Genomic DNA, 19487 nt, shown 5'->3' with positions numbered 1-19487 from the left:
CCTGCTGGTTGATGGTGCTTACAGAGAGTGCAAGAAACGGTGTGTGTGTGTGAGAGTGAGAGAGTGTCCGTGTGAGAGCCTGCGTGCGTGCGTGCGTGTCGGTGACTCCTCCTCCAATAGTGCTGCAGAGCGAGGGAACTGCACAGCGGGCTTACAGAGCACAGACTGAGAGAGCAGAGAGGAGCGAGGGGAGAGGGAGACAGAGATAAAGAGAGAGAGAGGAGAGAGATGGCAGGCGTGCGTGATGAAGAGAGAGAGAGGCAGAAAGTCAGAACCTGCTGGATGCTGCAGCATATATAAGTCATGCAGTAGCCACCCCCCCTTCTGCACTGCCCTCTCCTTCCTTCCCTCCCTCCCTCTCTCCTTCTCTCTCTCTCTCTCCCTCCCTTTCTTTCCCCTCTCTCTCTCTCTCTCTCTCTCTCTCTCCCTTTCTCTATTTCTCTCTATCTCTATCCCGCTCTCTCTCTCTCTCCCTCTCTACCTCTCTCCATCCCTGTTTCTCTCTCTCCCTTTTTCCCTCTCTCTCTCTCTCTCTCTCTCTCTCTCTCTCTCTCTCGCTCTCCCTCTCTCTCTCTCTCTCTCTCTCTCTCTCTCTCCCCCCCCCCCTCTCTCTCTCTTTCTCTCTCTCTCTCTCTCTCTCTCTCTCTCTCTCTCTCTCTCTCTCTCTCTCTCTCTCTCTCTCTCTCTCCCTCTCTTCCTCTCTCTCTCTCTCTCTCTCTCTCTCTCTCTCTCTCCCTCTCTCCCTCTCTCTCTCTCCCTCTCTCCCTCTCTCTCTCTCTCTCTCTCTCTCACTTACAAACAGTGCCACCTCAGGGTGACAAATTTGCCAGTCATTTACATACAGTACATATATTATTGTTCCTGTCAGAATTATTTAAAGAAATTAATCCCAATAAGAATAAAATGCCTATTCTACAATAGATCAAGAATTGTTTCGTATTTTTATTGAAAGTCAATTTTCCAACCCTGTCCCTTCGTTTCCTCATGACTTGCATCATCCCACACAATGTGACGCAAAGACAGAGGGCAGTGTACCAAAAGGCAGCCTTTTTTGGTGTTGTGAGATGTGAAAATGCTTACTCACTCCTGTCACATGGAGTTACTCCATGATACCCCCCTCCATCAACAACCCCCCCTCTCTGCCCTCCAGACAGACCCAGTCAGCACTCCATACTGATGGGTCTCATGACACAAGCTCCAGACATTGCTTACCTGGACCCAGTCACTTTGTGTGGGACAGACTAGTAGTGCTGTATGACAGACTTGTGGTGTTGTAGGTCTAGTGGTGGTGTAGGACTAGTGGTAGTGTAGGTCTAGTGGTGGTGTAGGTATAATGGTGGTGTAGGACTAGTGGTGGTGTAGGTCTAGTGGTGGTGTAGGACTAGTGGTGGTGTAGGACTAGTGGTGGTGTAGGACAGACTAGTGGTGGTGTAGGTCTAGTGGTGGTGTAGGACAGACTAGTGGTGGTGTAGGACAGACTAGTGGTGGTGTAGGACAGACTAGTGGTGGTGTAGGACTAGTGGTGGTGTAGGTATAATGGTGGTGTAGGACTAGTGGTTGTGTAGGACAGACTAGTGGTGGTGTAGGACAGACTAGTGGTGGTGTAGGTCTAGTGGTGGTGTAGGACAGACTAGTGATGGTGTAGGACTAGTGGTTGTGTAGGACAGACTAGTGGTGGTGTAGGACTAGTGGTTGTGTAGGACAGACTAGTGGTGGTGTAGGACTAGTGGTGGTGTAGGACAGACTAGTGGTGGTGTAGGTCTAGTGGTGGTGTAGGACAGACTAGTGGTGGTGTAGGTCTAGTGGTGGTGTAGGACAGACTAGTGGTGGTGTAGGACTAGTGGTGGTGTAGGACAGACTAGTGGTGGTGTAGGACAGACTAGTGGTGGTGTAGGACTAGTGGTGGTGTAGGACAGACTAGTGGTGGTGTAGGACAGACTAGTGGTGGTGTAGGACTAGTGGTGGTGTAGGACTAGTGGTGGTGTAGGTCTAGTGGTGGTGTAGGTATAATGGTGGTGTAGGTCTAGTGGTGGTGTAGGACAGACTAGTGATGATGTAGGACTAGTGATGGTGTAGGACAGACTAGTGATGGTGTAGGACTAGTGGTTGTGTAGGTAGGACAGGTTAGTGCATCCTGTATGAATTAGACTTAAAGTAAAGAAGCTTTATCAAAATAATGTGAATACATGATCTGTATATCACACAGAGATACACAGTTACAAAGCCTGTGTGTATACGTTTAGTTTTGTGCTCCTGACATTCTGCTGTTAAATTGGAAAAACAAGCGTTCGTTCTTATCATGTTTCTTCTGTGTAGCTATACCTCCCCCTGGTGGGCAGGAGATCGCCTGCGTCATGACGCAGCATTAAACAGAGACCTGTCAGAAAAGGTAAACTCAGGGATTTTGGGGCCAATTAAAGAGTATGCAACATCATTCCTTGTCCTCCCCGCTTGACCCGTCAGAACGGTTCATCTACAGGGCTTTGTTTGTAATACTTTTAGTTTGTAATTGATACTGGTTATCTAAGTGTTCAGTTTCAGGTGCACAGTCAAAACTAAATGAATTTGATTTGGTTTAATGAAAGTTTTTATTCACATTGTTAACAGTACAGTTCTTCATGTTTGTATTTTGGTATGTGTGTGTATTAGCGTACTTTTTCTTCTTCTTCAGAAAGCGAGTGTTTGTATTGGTGTGTTAGTCACAGAAGTTACATGATTAGCTATACAATATATCTTCAATACTTTTTGTACAAATCCCTATATTTTACGTAAGAGAGACAAAACCAAAAAGATAAAATCGACTAAAAGCAGAGGTACATTCTTGGCAGCAGATAGATACACACTGAACAGAAATATTGAGAAAACAGGGAAACAATCAGCACTCACTAACAAGTAGTCTTACAAACTATTCAACTAGTCTACCAACCTAACTCACATCCCATAATCTCTTCTCCTATTTGCTCCTCTCCCCTCCTCTCCCCTCCTCTCCCCTCCTCTCCCCTCTTCTCTTCTCCTCTCCTCTCCGCCTACATCACTTTACTCCTGGATGTTGAGGATCTGTGCAGACAGTCCATGGTGCCAGTTCTTCAGCTTGGCAAAGCGAGGACCCTTCACCTCTGACTCAAACTTCTCCCTGAGAAAGAGAGACCAGACAAGCAGCAGGTCAGACAGTCAACTACACCACTCACACCACACTGTGGATATCAAACACACACACACACACACACTGTGGATATCACACACAAACACACCACACTGTGGATATCACACACACACACACACCACACTGTGGATATCAAACACACACACACACACACACACACACACACACACCACACTGTGGATATCACAAACACACACACACACCACACTGTGGATATCACAAACACACACACACACACACACACATCACACTGTGGATATCACACACACACAAACACACCACACTGTGGATATCACAAACACACACACACACACTGTGGATATCACACACACACACACACCTACACACACACACACACACCACACTGTGGATATCACACACACACACACACCTACACACACACACACACACACACACACCTACACACACACACACACACACACACGCCACACTGTGGATATCACACACACACACACACACACCACACTGTGGATATCACACACACGCACACACACACACACACACCTACACACACACACACACACACCACACTGTGGATATCACACACACACACACACACACACACACACACACACACACACACACACACACACACACACCTACACACACACACACCACACTGTGGATATCACACACACACACACACACACACACACACACACACCACACTGTGGATATCACACACACACACACACACCTACACACACACACACACACACACACACCACACTGTGGATATCACACACACACACACCACACTGTGGATATCACACTCACACACACACCTACACACACACACACACCACACACACACACACCACACTGTGGATATCACACACCTACACACACACACACACACACACACACACACACACCTACACACACACACACCACACACACACACCACACTGTGGATATCACACACCTACACACACACACACACACACCACACTGTGGATATCACACACACACACACCACACTGTGGATATCACACACACACACACACACATACACACACCCCACACTGTGGATATCACACACACACACACACCTACACACACACACACACACACACACACACACACACACACACACACACACCACACTGTGGATATCACACACACACACACACACCTACACACACACACATCCCACACACACACACCACACTGTGGATATCACACATACACACACCACACTGGATGTCACACACACTCATAGCATGGATATAACACACACGTCTGTGGATACATGTAGTATATCACATTTCCATTTCCTCCTGTCCCAAAACATTCCTCCTCACCTCGACCTCTGCAAGGCCTCCTCGTCTGGGTCTTGTACTGCATGAAGGGAGAAGAAAGAAGAGCGAGAGGAGAAGGGAGGGGGGGGGGGATACACAGGTTACACTCAAAGATGAGAGCTTGGTTCCAAGCCACACAGAGAGGTTGCAGGTGAAGGTGGGGTACTGACAGTATTCAGTGCCGGTGATGTGAGCCAGGATCCTGAAGCTCTTGGACTGCAGGTTGGCAGCACGATGTGTCCACTCAGACATGTCCTGGTTCCTCTCGTTGGGCTTGAGCACCGCCTGGTACACGGGGGATGCGCTGTCCACCACACACTCTTTGACAGGCAGGGAGCCACTGGAGGAGGGAGTCACACTTAGCAACCACTCCACTCACGAATGTGTGTGTGTGTGTGTGTGTGGGGGGGGGGGGGGGCATGGATGTATGGGGTGTGTGTGCCAGTATGCTTGTGTGAGTGAGTGTGTGAATGAGTGTGTGAGTGGGTGAAGGAGAGTGTGTGTGGGTGTGGGTGTGTGAGTGTGTGTGTGTGAGTGAGTGAGTCAGCGTGTGTGGGGGTGAGTGAGTGGGTGAATGAGTGAATGAGAAAGTGTGAGTGAGTATGTGCATGAGTGAATGAGGGAGTAAATGTCCACCAGGACATTCAAATGCATGCCTGCACGCTTCCTTCAGCTGGAGTGATATTGCATATCTGTGTGACTGCTCACCAAACACAATGCTTGATTAATGGTTCAGAGAGAAGAGTTTAACGGGTGACAGGCTACTCAGAACATTCCCATGTCAGAAGAACTAATCAAATCCTGATTAGAATCAGTAAGACCCTGGTTCTGGTGTTAGGTACAACCCACCATCATGCCAACAAAGTTTACCATCACCAATCTCCATCATGCCTTCCATATTGTATGAGAAGAACACAGTGTGAATAGCAAACACTTCCAAGATGGCTCCCGAGAACACTGACTGGTTAAACAAACTCGGTCCCCATCAGAGACTCATTACGGTGTTAGACTACTGCTCACGGCCTTCACTGTCCTAACAGTGGGGGCCAAGAACCTGTTCTGTTGTGGACACACATGAAACACGCCGACAGAAGGACATGTGGCCTCCAGGATGCACCAGTCCCATGACATCACACGGGACCGTTGTTAGTTTGAGACAGACTGAAGGAGCCCTGCAGACAGTTTAGGAAGACACACATCTTGTCGTTCCAGATGTGTGGGCCTTGTGTGGGCGGTACTTACGCTAGGGGAGAACCTGCTGGGGCTTCCTCTCTGGGGTCACATGATCAAACAGGAAGTGGGTGTGGGGAAGGAGGTTTAGATGACACAGGTGTTGGTGGTTGGGTTGATGGTGGATGGAGTGACCGGAGCGAGGAGTGACAGAGGAGAGATGGCAGTGACACAGATGACAAGTTGAAATCCAGAAACACAACACCGGTGAGGACCGGAGAGAACCGTGAGACGATCACATGACCTGCTCCTACACTGTCAAGCTTCACACCTGAGAGACCCCCATTCTGTGGAATAAAAACCTGGGCCGCTGCTCAATACAGGAGAGGATTCAATGTTCAGGTGAGGCATGGGCTGAGCTGACCGAGGCTAGGGGTTAGTGTGTGTGTGTGTGAGGAGAAGGGGATGAGCGTGTGGACAGCAGAGAGTGTGGTGAGGCGGAGGGCAGTGCAGGTGAGCGTGGACTCACCCGTCATGCCCCTTGCCCTGGGACTGTCCTGCGATGGCATCCATGATGGCGTCCTGAGAGTACATGCTGATTGGTGTGTTATACTGGGCGTGAACGATGGTGGCCTTGCCCCCAGGGCCCCTCACCTCGATGGGCTTGTGGGTGGAGAGGGCGGAGTCCTTCAGGGCGATGGGGTTGAAGCTAGGAACGTACTCCGTACTGGGGTTAGAAAGTGAGGGGTCAGGGGTCGGGTCAGGCGTTAGAATAGGTGGAAGGGGCCCAAGGCACCAGGATTGTGGTTGTGGGATGAGACGACCGGAGGAAAACACAGGGAGGGAGAGAGTAGAGAGGGATGGAGAGGGAGCATGTCAGGCTGGTGGAAGTACAACTCTCTATCGCCACCTACTACTGCAATATAACAATCCTACACTGACACATTCCATCACGCTTGCCAATCATTAGTATTCACTGTAAACTGCAAACTGTTGCTGGTACACAACCAAGGATTATTCCCAGTTTAGTTTAGGTCAGACGCTAGAGACACACACCACACACACACACACACATACGGATACACATACTTCAGCATCAGATAGATTTAATGTTACAAAGTTGCGTGGACAAATGACCCATGTAGGTTCAGCCTTCACAGTAGACACAGGGTGCATTGACATGAACCCATGAACACAACAAATGTACAACCGTTATTGGTGTTATAATCATGGGAATCATACACAAAGACTGCAAGCTGAGGTCACACATCCGAACCAGAGACAAACACCTTGTCTGGATTCCTACTGATGGCTAGAACACCACAGTAACTAATGGAACAGTGTTCACAGGCTGGGCGGGCATGATGCCATACATTTAACTATGAACACACACACACACACGCAGACACACACACACACAGAGACACACTCAGAGCTCATGCACATTGTGCACACTCAGGTGGTACTGACTTTGCGGCCGTGTTTGCAATGACCTGAGAGAGAGAGGCGGAGGGATAGAGAGTGGTGGAGAGAGAGAGTAACAGAGAAAGAGAGGGGGAAAGAGAGACACCGAGAGACATTCAGAGAGATAGAGACACAGAGACAGAAAGAAAGAGAGATAAAGAGATCGAGGGACAGAGAAAAAGACAGAGAGAAAAGATTACATGGTAATAAATCCTGAAGGTTGTGTATGTGAGCCAGGATGCAGTGTATGTCCTGCAGGTAAGAATAGCAGCTGGGTCTTATCCCACTGACAATTCCCAGAATTCCCTGCAACAGGGCCCACACTGACTGACAGGGGCAGGCGCTCCTCAGTCACATGACCGGGGTGGGGGCGACACGTGTTACACACACATGAACACAAACAGACACACATACCCACAAACATGTGCTTATGCTATTGGCACATACGCAGAGCTACAGCACTTATGTGCACACTCATCCATCAATAGGGATGAGGGTAATCTGAGTGTGCACGGGCTCTTTCCCAGGATGGAGAGGGGGCGTTGGGGGGTGGGGGGGGGGGCGGGAGGAGGATGGGGAGGTGAGGGAGAGGAAGGGGGAGTCAGGAGAAGGTGAGGGAGCGGTAGGGCTGAGGCAGGGGTGAGGCGGGGGGGGGGGTATGCGTGGGCATGGCAGGACCGTGTATAATCGGAGTGGTACATTCCACAGCCGGGGGGAACAGCTGCTCCCGTGTGTGCAGTAGGGTTAGGGCCGGCCCCTGCTCGTACCCGAGGACGCTGGCGTGACAACACACACGTCAGCTGGTCACCCCGTCCCCCGCCACGCTGACAGACTGACAGATGAGCCGCTCACCCAGGCAGCCCAGGACATCGCTCAGCTCCCAGCCAGCTCTCCTGACCGACACCAGACCTAACCAGGCACCACAACACTGCTCTTGTTGTGAATCCATCGACAGCCATGTCCCTCAGTGTCCACAAGCAAGGTCCTCCAGTCCACAACCTCCACAGAGGAACACCTCCACCCTATTAAAGCACCCAGAGGAGCCACAAGCAGGTGTGTATCTTCATGAAGAGCGTGATGGTCCGTGTGTGTTTAGCAGCTCCTCTGAGGATTCGGTACGCGCCCCTCTCCACGTGACCCCTGGGGCTGGCCAGGTGTGTCCCTCACAATAGAGGGGGGCGCACATGCACGTGCTACAGGAGTGTGTTCTGGGATGATGACGAAATGTTCTGAGAATTCTTCATCACGGTCCTGTTAATGTGAACACACACACACAAGAGGAGGGGCAGGTGGGGGTAAGAGGTGTGAGTGCCAGTGCAACCCCCCCCCCCCCCTCCACCTAAAACACACATTTGTCATGTGTGTTCCACTCCATCACAGAAGCCAGTTAAGTTCCCAGTTAGAGAGCGTGTGAGGCCTGCTAAACTGTGTTGGATGGGGTCTTCATTTGGAGGTTGTGGTGAGGGGCTGTGGGGCACACCGATACACATTTTTATTCCCTATTGGTTACTTTGTTTTGAGGACTTTCCCTTTCATCACCAACCTTAAGAAAGACAGTCCACTGGCCGCCGCTCCCTCCCCCAGCATGCCTTGCAGCAGGGCCATCTCTCTGAGAGTCTGGGCCGAATAGAGGCCAGCGGGGGAGTTGTACTGCCCCCACTGGCCTGGAGCAGAGACCGCTGGAGGAGAGACCGCTGGAGGAGAGACCGCTGGAGGAGAGACCGCGGGGGGCTTGGGGGCGGGGGGGAAGCGATGCACAGACTCCTCTGGGAGCAGGTTGGTTTTGGAGGGTTTTTTAGCCAATCGGATTCCAAACTTCACTGGTGCCTCCATTTCTTCTTCTTTATCAACATTCACCTCTCCCTCCTTCACAGGAAGAGTGGGAGAGTCAGACAGACAGGCGAAAGAGGAACATAAAAGGGCCGAGGTGTTGAGAAAAGGGACAGAAGGAGAGAGAGAGACAGAGAGAGTGAGAGACAGAGAGAGACAGAAAGAGAGACAGAAAGAGAGACAGAGAGAGACAGAAAGAGAGACAGAAAGAGAGACAGAGAGAGATTTGACGAATTTGATTCCACTCTGTGTCAGTAGTTTGTGTGTGAATGGGACACAGGGTAGACTATGCTTGGGTTTGAGGGCTTGACAGGGGGAGACAAGGGGGGCAGGTGGGGCAGAATCTCGGTGCCTAGTTGACCCGGCGTCAGACCCATCCTGGAGAACAGCCTAAAGGCGGTTCTACAGTAGCTGTACATTTATGCATTTAGCAGACGCTTTGATCCAAAGCAACTTCCAAGAGAGAGCTTTACAAAAGGGCATATGTCACTGATCATAACAACGAGATAGCCCACTCTAGTGTACGAAGACACTAGAGGGCACTAGAGTACAATCGTTGGCCCCTACGTTCGTCCTTTGGGGGAACTGGTCTCTTTTCACACACAAACAATCCCATTCGTAACAGTGAACACTGAATACAATCTACACACAAAGCATAGAAAGACAGAGACAGTGTATCATTGAGTGTGTGTGTGTGTGTGTCTGTATGTGTGTGTGTGTGTGTGTGTGGGGGGTATGTGCTTACCTTCTGGTGGGGGATGACAGACATGGGAGACTCCATTCTTGGAATTCCTGTTGAAAGGTTAGGACGTCTAGATCTGAAAGGAAATTTGACAGTGTATTTTTTACACGTTGAGTGCGAGTGACGTTTGATCTGCATACAGCCTTTCACAGTGAAGCAATGGTGCCACAAGAATGTTGGACTGGTTACTTGTGCATGGTGAGCACCAGTTTGTTGGTGGCAATCTTGATCTTGTTCTGGGCCTCCAGGTGTGTCATCCCGTCGGTGCTGATGCCGTCAATGGAGGAGATGATGTCGCCCTGAGTCAGGCTGCCCCCTGCTGCCTTGCTCCCTGGAGTTATCTGGGGGTGAGAGGCAGGGGGAGTGAAGGTGAGGGCATGTTTATACTGGAGACAGGGACACTCTCTCGCACACACACATACACACACACATGAGGGGGGATCTGCATGGTCCTTATACAGGGGTGAGGTAGTGAGGTATGAGCTGAGCAGGTAAGCAAGGGCACAACACGGGTCCCTTGGGTGGGGGAGGGGGGAGGTGGGGGAGGTGGTGGTTAGGGGTGCTGGGGCGGGGGGGGGGCTATGTTCCTTGGCCCAGTGCTGGAGGAGCAGATCCACTCCAACTATCCCACCAAGCCAGCAGAACCTGAGTCCCGGTTGTTTCCTGGCAGGGGGAACGGAGACTAGCCGGAGACTAGCCGGAGACTAGCCGGAGACTAGCCGGAGTCTAGCCGGAGACTAGCCGGAGTCTAGCCGGAGACTAGCCGGAGTCTAGCCGGAGACTAGCCGGAGTCTAGCCGGAGACTAGCCGGAGACTAGCCGGGGCCTGTTCATGCCGCGCGTGGCTCGTCAGGAGGAGGGGGGCGGAGAGGAATGGGAGTGGGATTCAGAACAAACACAATCAGCTGTTTCAACTGCACTGCCTTTCTCCCAGCTCTCTTGTGGTAAAGCAAAGCTGAAGGGGCAAAGTTATGATCTGGGCAGGATACTCCTTGTTGCTGATGATGAGGAACTTGTTGGGTTTGGAGGAGGAACTGGAACCGTCCCTGAGAGCTTGGGCTGATGGGGTCCTGTGTAGTTAGTGGACAGGGCTGGAGCCAGGTGGAGAGGGAGTCAGTTGGCTGAGCGGTGAGAGAGTCGGGCTAGTAATCCGAAGGTTGCCAGTTCGATTCCCGGTCATGCCAACTGACGTTGTGTCCTTGGGCAAGGCACCCTACTTGCCTCGGGGGAATGTCCCTGTAATTACTGTAAGTCGCTCTGGATAAGAGCGACTAATGTAATGTAATGTAATGTAATGTTTAGGTTGCTCAAAGGAACATGTAGGTATGTGCAGGGGTATGGATGAAGTATGTACTGTAGGCACAGCTAGCTAGGGCGCTGTACTGTAGCCAGTGCTAGCTGGGGCTGGGGCCGGGGCATGGGCATGGGGCCGAGAGGTATACAGTCTAGGCTTACATGCAGCTCGTTAAAGAGTTAAAAATAAAGACTGCTTCACTCTTGTTGACCCCACTCAACCCCCCCCCCCTCTTCACCTGCTACTGTCACTCTATAAGGACTTCCCTCTGTCTGTCTTCACACATGTCTCTCTTTACATCACCCTTTGCCCTTTTTGATTACACTTTACATTAGTGTTACGCCACTACTTATAGTGTTATGCTACTGTTACAGTGTTATCAGAAGTACTGTGTACATGAAACATGTATTATATACTTTTGTCAATTACATTGTAAATCATGTCATTGTAAATGAGCAATATGTGTGATAATATATGCATACATCCCTGTATAGGCCTTAGATATCCCTTGGGGATCAGTGAAGAACCAAATACTACCACAACTAGTAAACCAAACAATGCTTGGCAGTACATATGTATTTCAGTTAAGTAATCACAAGTTCCTGTTACACAGTACTTCCTTATGCAATTATGTTTCAAGGGCACCACAGTGTTATAGCCCTTTTTCCTCTGCTCCCCTCTCCTCTTCCTCCTTTCCTCTCTTGACCTCCCCTCTCCTCTCCCTCCTTTCCTCTCTCAACCTCCCCTCTCCTCTCCCTCCTTTCCTCTCTTGACCTCTCCTCTCCCTCCTTTCCTCTCTCGACCTACCCTCTCCTCTCCCTCCTTTCCTCTCTTGACCTCCCCTCTCCTCTCCCTCCTTTCCTCTCTCGACGTCCCCTCTCCTCTCCCTCCTTTCCTCTCTCAACCTCCCCTCTCCTCTCCCTCCTTTCCTCTCTCGACCTCCCCTCTCCTCTCCCTCCTTTCCTCTCTCGACCTACCCTCTCCTCTCCCTCCTTTCCTCTCTTGACCTCCCCTCTCCTCCTTCTTCAGCCATTTCTTCTCATCATAAGCATTTTTTATTCTGTTTATCTGTCAATCCCTCTCACTTTGTATCAGTGATCTGAAGACCTGTGTGTGCACCTGTTTGGAGGGGGTCATTCATCTTGCCTTTGAAAGAGCAATGTTTTCTCATTCCACTTCACCACCCTCAGCCTGCAACATGTTGATCAAACTAGACCATACCAGAACATACTTCTCTATCATTCATACCCAAGATCAATCACTGAATATTCACAACTGACATTAAACACATAAAAAACGAAACAAACATTAATCCTGGCTGGAGATGAAAGACATTCAATTATGTCTCTGTCAAGTACTGATACTGTCTAAAGATGCACGGTATAATGTTCACAAGTCAATGAAAACATTACTTCTGTTATATAAAAAGAAAAATTGGAGGGCTTTGTTCCATAAAAACACAGATCGTAACCTAAGTCTTGTTTGTGCTTTGTAAATGATCTCCTTTCACCAGCAAAGAAATACCCTTCAATGACACAGCAGCATGTAGTGGTCGCCCACAATACAATCAGAAGTCACACACATCTTTCAAATCAAGTTAGTTTATCGACCGAGTAACATGTGGGCCATATACAGAATAATTGAAGTCTTAATTGAAGAATTTAAGTCTTAACTGTTACACTCACTGTCAGCGCGAGTAAAACACCCACAACATCGTATTTCCTGTCTATTAAGAATGAAGAAGTTAGATAGTTAGGCATATACATGCAGTTTGTGATATAATAATGTTGTCAAAGTTAACATGACAATAACGTGATCAATTCGTTGAAAGGTCACTACCATTTTTCTGCATTCAAGCAGGATGGTTTTGAAAAGTAAGGGAGCCACAAAAGTAGGCTACCCGTTTTTCGAGAATAAACTCGGGATTCCAAATTGGGTGGTACTATAATTTCCGTAGGTTGGCAACTAGTAAACAATAATAGATAGACAAAAAGGTATTTTGAAATCTACAAGTTCAACCCAGATCTGTCAACAAGACCCAAGTTATGTGCCGTTACTACCAATGTGAGTCCCTGGAGTTATCCAGTCTTAATGCAATGTGCTAGCGCTGGTCAAGTACATTACAGTTTTTCTCAATTGCTAAAACACTAAAACCCATTGGTTGAACAAAGTTCTCAGTTGCCTGAACTCATCTAGCTAATTGTGCAGTCTGTTGTCAATACCTTAAACCATTTCAGTAATTTTGCAGATCTCACTTAATGAGATTTGCAAAATTACATGTTTTTTCTCTATTTGTATGTATGGATGATATGTGCATTAAATTGCAGAATGTGTTTTGAGAAGAAGAATGTGTTTAGAGTGTTGCTGAAAAGTCTAAGTGACATCTGCAAAATGTGTCACATCATTTGAAACAAGTTAAATCAATTTTGAGTGGTTGTGTTTACTGTTTTTTTTTGTTTCAAATGATGTGACACTACCAAATACAAAGTCACAACGGTTCAGCCTTGAAAGACAGCAGGGATTTGATTTGTATTGCTTTAAACATCCTCACTTAAACATCCCTTCAATTGACAATTCACAAATACGTTTTTGGGTGCCCTATAGCCTACTGTAATTTAGAAGTGAATTTGCTTTTATAACCGATATGGCCAGGTTAGCAGTGCTGACTGCTGGCATATGAATCAGATGCTTTCAAAGGGTTTTTGGATGAAATGCTGGCTAGATAACTGAACGACAATATGAAGTGGATCCTTTCAGTATAGATCAGTGAATTTTGTTGCATAAATTAATGTGTTTACTGATGTCAAAACTGCCTGCTCATTGCAAATGTGCACAAACTCAACACCAAATCAACTACGACATTATAATCACCAGCTGCATCACGGACATGGGTACCATTCCTACCACTTTAGCCTCCTTGATCAGTTTCTTGAGACATGGATATAGCAACAGGAACAATGTTCGTACAAATGTAGTCTCCTCGGTCAGTTTTCGTGTCATATTTATGAGAATGCAATACATTTTTACATTTAGTCATTTAGCAGACGCTCTTATCCAGAGCGACTTACAGTAAATACAGGGACATTGTGTGTTGTGTCCTTGCCCAAGGAGTGGTTGATTTGGTGTTGAGTTTGTGCACATTTGCAATGAGCAGGCAGTTTTGACATCAGTAAACACATTAATTTATGCAACAAAATTCACTGATCTATACTGAAAGGATCCACTTCATATTGTCGTTCAGTTATCTAGCCAGCATTTCATCCAAAAACCCTTTGAAAGCATCTGATTCATATGCCAGCAGTCAGCACTGCTAACCTGGCCATATCGGTTATAAAAGCAAACTCACTTGCCCAAGGACACAACGTCAGTTGGCATGACCGGGAATCGAACTGGCAACCTTCGGATTACTAGCCCGATTCCCTCACCGCTCAGCCACCTGACTCCCGATACAGACAATACAAGACAATTTTACAGCATCGCATGACAGCACAAAAGAAAAAATACATTACAAATACAACATTAATGTAAACATAGCAAACACCCCTGAGGCAGAACTGTACATGCAAGAGCTGTATGATGAATTAGGCCTACAATTATGACAACTGGCTTAACCATTGTGCATGTATGAACGAAATGTCTAGATGTTTGTGGTGGTAAGACAATTTAACAGAGAACGAATATAATACATTTTGATCAACATAACAAAAGCAATTGATAACGTTGGAAACAGCAGAAAAACAAATGCTACATAATCATTTGCATGAAGGTACTCGAGCATTGGCAATTTGTTTAAAATAATGAGAAATTGCTTTTATGACGTGCATAAGTGACTGGAATAGATGAGGTTGAAGAAGTACTTCAGAGATGACAGAGAATTTAAATCGTGATCTGAGAAATATAGGTGCCAAAGACACTGAGAATAATTGTTATCACCAGCTGCATCACAGGCACTGTGCACTATCTATAATTTCAGAAATATTTGTGTGTCACCGACATCATCACGGGCACTGTGCCTTATCTATAATTTCAGGATCTGTGTGTGTGGGCCACCAATTTTATCACAGGCACTGTGCACTATCTATATGTCAAGTAATCTGTATTTGTGTATTTCCCTGACGTTTTAATCACCGACTGCATCACGGGCACTGTGCACTACTTTACATAAAGTAAGTACATTTTGTCCACTGCCATGTTGCTACGAGTATTAAAAGCTTAAAAATACTCTTACATGGTAAATATTTAAAGAGAAACATTTGTCATTAATAGTTAGTCCATAGTTAATTTGCAGTTAATTATGGACAATCATGCGATGATTCGAGATTACAGTTTTTATCAATTGACAGCTATATTACATAAACTTTCAATTATACAATACATGCATGGTTTCATGTATACATGTAGTTATATAATTATATTTATATGTATTTTTCCGGGATGCAACGATCCACGGTAAGTTATCAAACTGTTTGTTACGCCCCCTACAGTTCAATACGCACACATGAACCTATTTATTACCATATGCATGTCATTTTATTGGACATGGCATTTTTCTCTGGCAGAAATGTGCTAGCGGAGAGCTGGGAAGCACTTCCTCCCTGTGCTTCATCAGCTGTTGACCGCTAGCTAGTCTAGCTAGTAGCTCAAACAATATTTTTGTATTCTCTCGGTTTATTTAAGTTATTAGCTAACCATTAACAGACATTTTCAACTCTCTGGCTAGCTGGCTGAGAAGGAGAAACAGTGACGACACCGGCGCCTTTCTGAAGAGTTCAGAGATTTTCAACTAGCAACCGCCGCTCAAAAAAGTGGTAGGGCTCAGAGGGCTCAAGACATTGGCATACGCCCTCTCCTCAATAGAAACAATTGAAAATAAATACTTCATGGACACTCATCCTAAAGGATCTCTATAAAAGCAGAGTCAATTTATAAATGCAGTCAATTTACCATCCTATGATAATACTGACAACTTTGGTCACAATGATCGTGATTTTAAATTCTATACCATTTCATATCTAATAGTTCATAAACTTGCAGAATTGAGCGACCTTAGCAGTATCCTGACAGCTTCTCAGTGTTCCATATTAAGGTAGATATAACCATCCTCTTGTGTCTGACTTGAATAAGAATGTGAAGAGTTCTCTTAGTCTATAAGCTGCCTGACAAGACACATTGTGCCCCCTGCTCCAGCTAAACACCTGCCCAACACAACATTACTGGAAATGCCCCATTTGTCTGCCCACTAAAGCTCTGGATCAGACAACAATAAACATTTCTGGAGTCACGAGTGACTAGCACTGACATATGGACTCATCCCATAGAAATTAAGGTACTCTGCACACACACACCTGTGCTTGCACAGGCATACAGGTATGAACACTCATGCTGACGGGAACACTCAGAATGTGTGTACTCAAAATAGACAGTACAAAGATGACCTGAGTCAGTCTTACACACGTGCTAACACACATACCCAGCCCTGTGTGGTAGCCTGGGACTCCATACATACATACATCCATACTAAATTATTTGGAAGGTTATAAATATTGTGTTTCCACAGATAGTGTTCCATCCCTCCCCCCGACTCCCTGTGCCCTCTGCTGCCCCCTTCCAGCACAACTCCTCTCTCCCCCTGCCCCCTCCTCTCTCCCCCTGCCCTCTCCTCTCTCCCCCTGCCCCCTCCTCTCTCCCCCTGCCCCCTCCTCTCTCCCCCTGCCCTCTCCTCTCTCCCCCTGCCCCCTCCTCTCTCCCCCTGCCCCCTCCTCTCTCCCCCTGCCCTATCCTCTCTCCCCCTGCCCCCTCCTCTCTCCCCCTGCCCCCTCCTCTCTCCCCCAGCCCCCTCCTCTCTCCCCCAGACCCCATCCTCTGTCCCCCTCCAGATCTCCCCCTGCCCCCTCCTCTCTCCCCCAGACCCCATCCTCTGTCCCCCTCCAGATCTCCCCGTGCCCCCTCCTCTCTCCCCCAGACCCCATCCTCTGTCCCCCTCCAGATCTCCCCCAGACCCCCTCCCCATCTCCCCCAAACTGCTATTTCCAGAGACACTGTAAAGTCATCATCAGATGGAGGCTATGCCAGAGGTGACAACAATACCCCTTTAACCCTGACAGGGCTTCCAGCAGCAGAGGGCTGGAGGGAGGCAGGACAGGAGAGGAATGGTGAGGTAAAGGTGTAACGCAGTACTCTCTGCCCCTTTCTACAACACTCAGGAGGACAGTCCAGCCTGCTCATCTAACACACACACACACACACACACACACACTACTAGCTGTACACACACACAAACACACACACACACACACACACTCATCAACACTCGTACAGACACTCCAACACCCGTACACACACCAACACACACACTAATACCTGTACACACACCAACACATGCATACCAATACACGTACACACAGGCACACACACTAACATCAGTACATGAACCCACACCAACACACATAGACACGCACTCACACCAATACCCTTATACACACACACACCACATGTACACACATGTACACACAGATACAAAGTAGGCATGCACATGCACAAATATACTTATAGAGCAAGGTTAAAGTGAGTTTTTGAGGATGTAGAATAGAAGAGCAGTTGGAAGGCAGTGTACTCACCCTGGAGATGGTGAGGGGCATATTGAAGTCTTTTCCCCCTTGTAGTCTGAATCCCCACGGAGCAGGGCCGCTCAGAGTCACTGTGTATGTACTCATCTTTAGCTTTAGACAAAAAAACACAGCAATATTCCTCCTTTATCTCCTTCTCTCGTTCTTCCCCTCTGCTCTGCTGTGAGTCGTTGACTCGCTGTCTGCCGCTGGCCTGTTAACGCAGGCTGTTGCTCTCTGCTGCTCTCTCTTCAGACGTTTTCCCCGTTCGTGTTTCTCTCTCTTCACCCAGCGGTGGGGACAAGCACCTGGGGTAGGGAGGGGGGGCTGTGGAGCCTGGTGAACACACATACACACACGTAAGAGAGAACAACATACACAAGCCCCACCCCCACACACACACACAAACACACTCAGACCAGCACACCCACACACACCTCTTTGTCCTCACCAGGAGAACAAAACTTTGTCACGAACCCTGAAACTCCCCAATGTTTGCCTGCCTCTCTTACCTCAGAACGCGAAACAACCCAGAGTAAAAACCTGAAATCCAGTGTGAATAAGGTGTGTAATTTGTGTTAAAGTGTGTGGGTGGGGAGGTCTTGCCTGAAGGGTGCAGGATGAGCGACAGACAGCCTAAGAATAGCAGAGCCCCTGGGCCTTTTAAGGGCTGGAACAGGAGCCATGGAAGGCCTCCCATGATGCACACAGCCAATATAGACTGCTCTTACTGCAACACATTCTCTCTCTTTCTTTCTCTCTCTCTCTCACACACTCTCCACCCCTCTTTTCATACCTCTGTCCTCAGCACTTAGCTTTTTTCAACTACGTCATAATCACCTCCTGAGTCTCCAGACTCCTGTCTCTCTCCCCTATCCCCCCCTCTCTCTCTCCCCATCTCGCTCCCCCCTTTTATACTTCTTTATCTCTCTATTCCTCTCTTTCTCTGTCTCTCTCTTTCACTCTCTAACTGGTCTCTCCAACAGATCTTAGAAGGGAAACAAATGACTCTGTTCTGATTCTCAGAAACACCTCCCCAGAAATAATCTCTCGTTAATGTGTGTGTGTGGTTGATAGAGCGAGAGATTCTCATTATGTAAATAAACAGCAGTGCAGATCATTTACATGTTCAGGAATTACAAGCTGTTGGTGTGAGCCTGGTTTTGCTATGATGGTGCAGTAAAACATCATCTATCAGTGCAGAAGTCGTGTACCTGCATATATAGGCTGAATCAAGGCTTATCTCTGACACCTCCGCATTGCGAAATAATAAGCACACACACTCCAACAAGTTGTTAGATCATTTTATAATTAGGCATTTGGTCTGAATGATGGAGGTTTACACTTAGTGAGTATGCGCACACGCCACACAGACCCACTGAAATGTCTCTTTTCCCAACAAGCTAGGACAGTATATCACACAGCCCACCGGAGCTTAAACAAAGAATGACATGCCCTCTTTATTTCTCTCTCTCTCTCTCTCTCTCTCTCTCTCTCTCTCTCTCTCTCTCTCTCTCTCTCTCTCTCTCTCTCTCTCTCTCTCTCTCAATCTCTCTCTCTCTCTCTCTCTCTCTCTCTCTCTCTCCCACACACACACACACACACACACACACACACACACACACGCACACACACACACACACACTGTGCTCTGGGGACACCTGAGTGACCAGTCACCCAGTACAGCAGAATGATCTCATAGAGTTATCTGAGAGAGGGATGGAAAACATTTCTGCACTAATACCATGTCATCAAAGAGAGAGAGGGAGAGAGGGAGAGAGGGAGAGAGGGAGAGAGGGAGAGAGGGAGAGAGGGAGAGAGAGACAGTAACAGTGTACTGTGACAGTGGAGGCTAGAAAGGAACATGTGTCATCAGCATCATCTAAATGTGCACAGAC

The 19487-nt window shown here is 47.8% G+C and overlaps 2 protein-coding genes across 3 annotated transcripts in view; both read right to left on the bottom strand.

The window, feature by feature from the left end:
• The window catches only part of sncgb (synuclein, gamma b (breast cancer-specific protein 1)), a 10954-nt gene extending 10713 nt beyond the window's left edge, over positions 1 to 241 (bottom strand). The window contains exon 1 of the mRNA XM_067244676.1: positions 1 to 241. This exon is cut by the window's left edge and continues 162 nt beyond it. The gene's annotated coding sequence lies outside the window, so the exon portion shown is untranslated.
• A 2323-nt stretch (positions 242 to 2564) lies between these two features.
• ldb3b (LIM domain binding 3b) lies at positions 2565 to 18452 on the bottom strand. Of its 2 annotated transcripts, XM_067244911.1 has the most exons (10): positions 18430 to 18452; positions 17602 to 17925; positions 9881 to 10032; positions 9695 to 9767; positions 7126 to 7148; positions 6185 to 6382; positions 5728 to 5757; positions 4656 to 4825; positions 4489 to 4525; positions 2565 to 3133 (listed from the first exon to the last, which is right to left on the bottom strand). In XM_067244911.1, exons 2-10 carry the CDS (start codon positions 17695 to 17697, stop codon positions 3037 to 3039), a joined length of 876 nt encoding a protein of 291 aa, XP_067101012.1. In that variant the 5' UTR covers positions 17698 to 17925; positions 18430 to 18452; the 3' UTR covers positions 2565 to 3036. The 2 variants fall into 2 exon arrangements, with proteins under 2 accessions (XP_067101012.1, XP_067101013.1); XM_067244912.1 differs by lacking the exons at positions 5728 to 5757; positions 18430 to 18452 and having other exon boundaries at positions 17602 to 17923.
• Between the last annotated feature and the right edge of the window lie 1035 nt (positions 18453 to 19487).

Source organism: Osmerus mordax, chromosome 10, assembly GCF_038355195.1.
Source record: "Osmerus mordax isolate fOsmMor3 chromosome 10, fOsmMor3.pri, whole genome shotgun sequence".
In the NCBI taxonomy this organism is placed as follows: domain Eukaryota; kingdom Metazoa; phylum Chordata; class Actinopteri; order Osmeriformes; family Osmeridae; genus Osmerus; species Osmerus mordax.
This window is presented reverse-complemented; position numbering and strand designations above follow the sequence as displayed.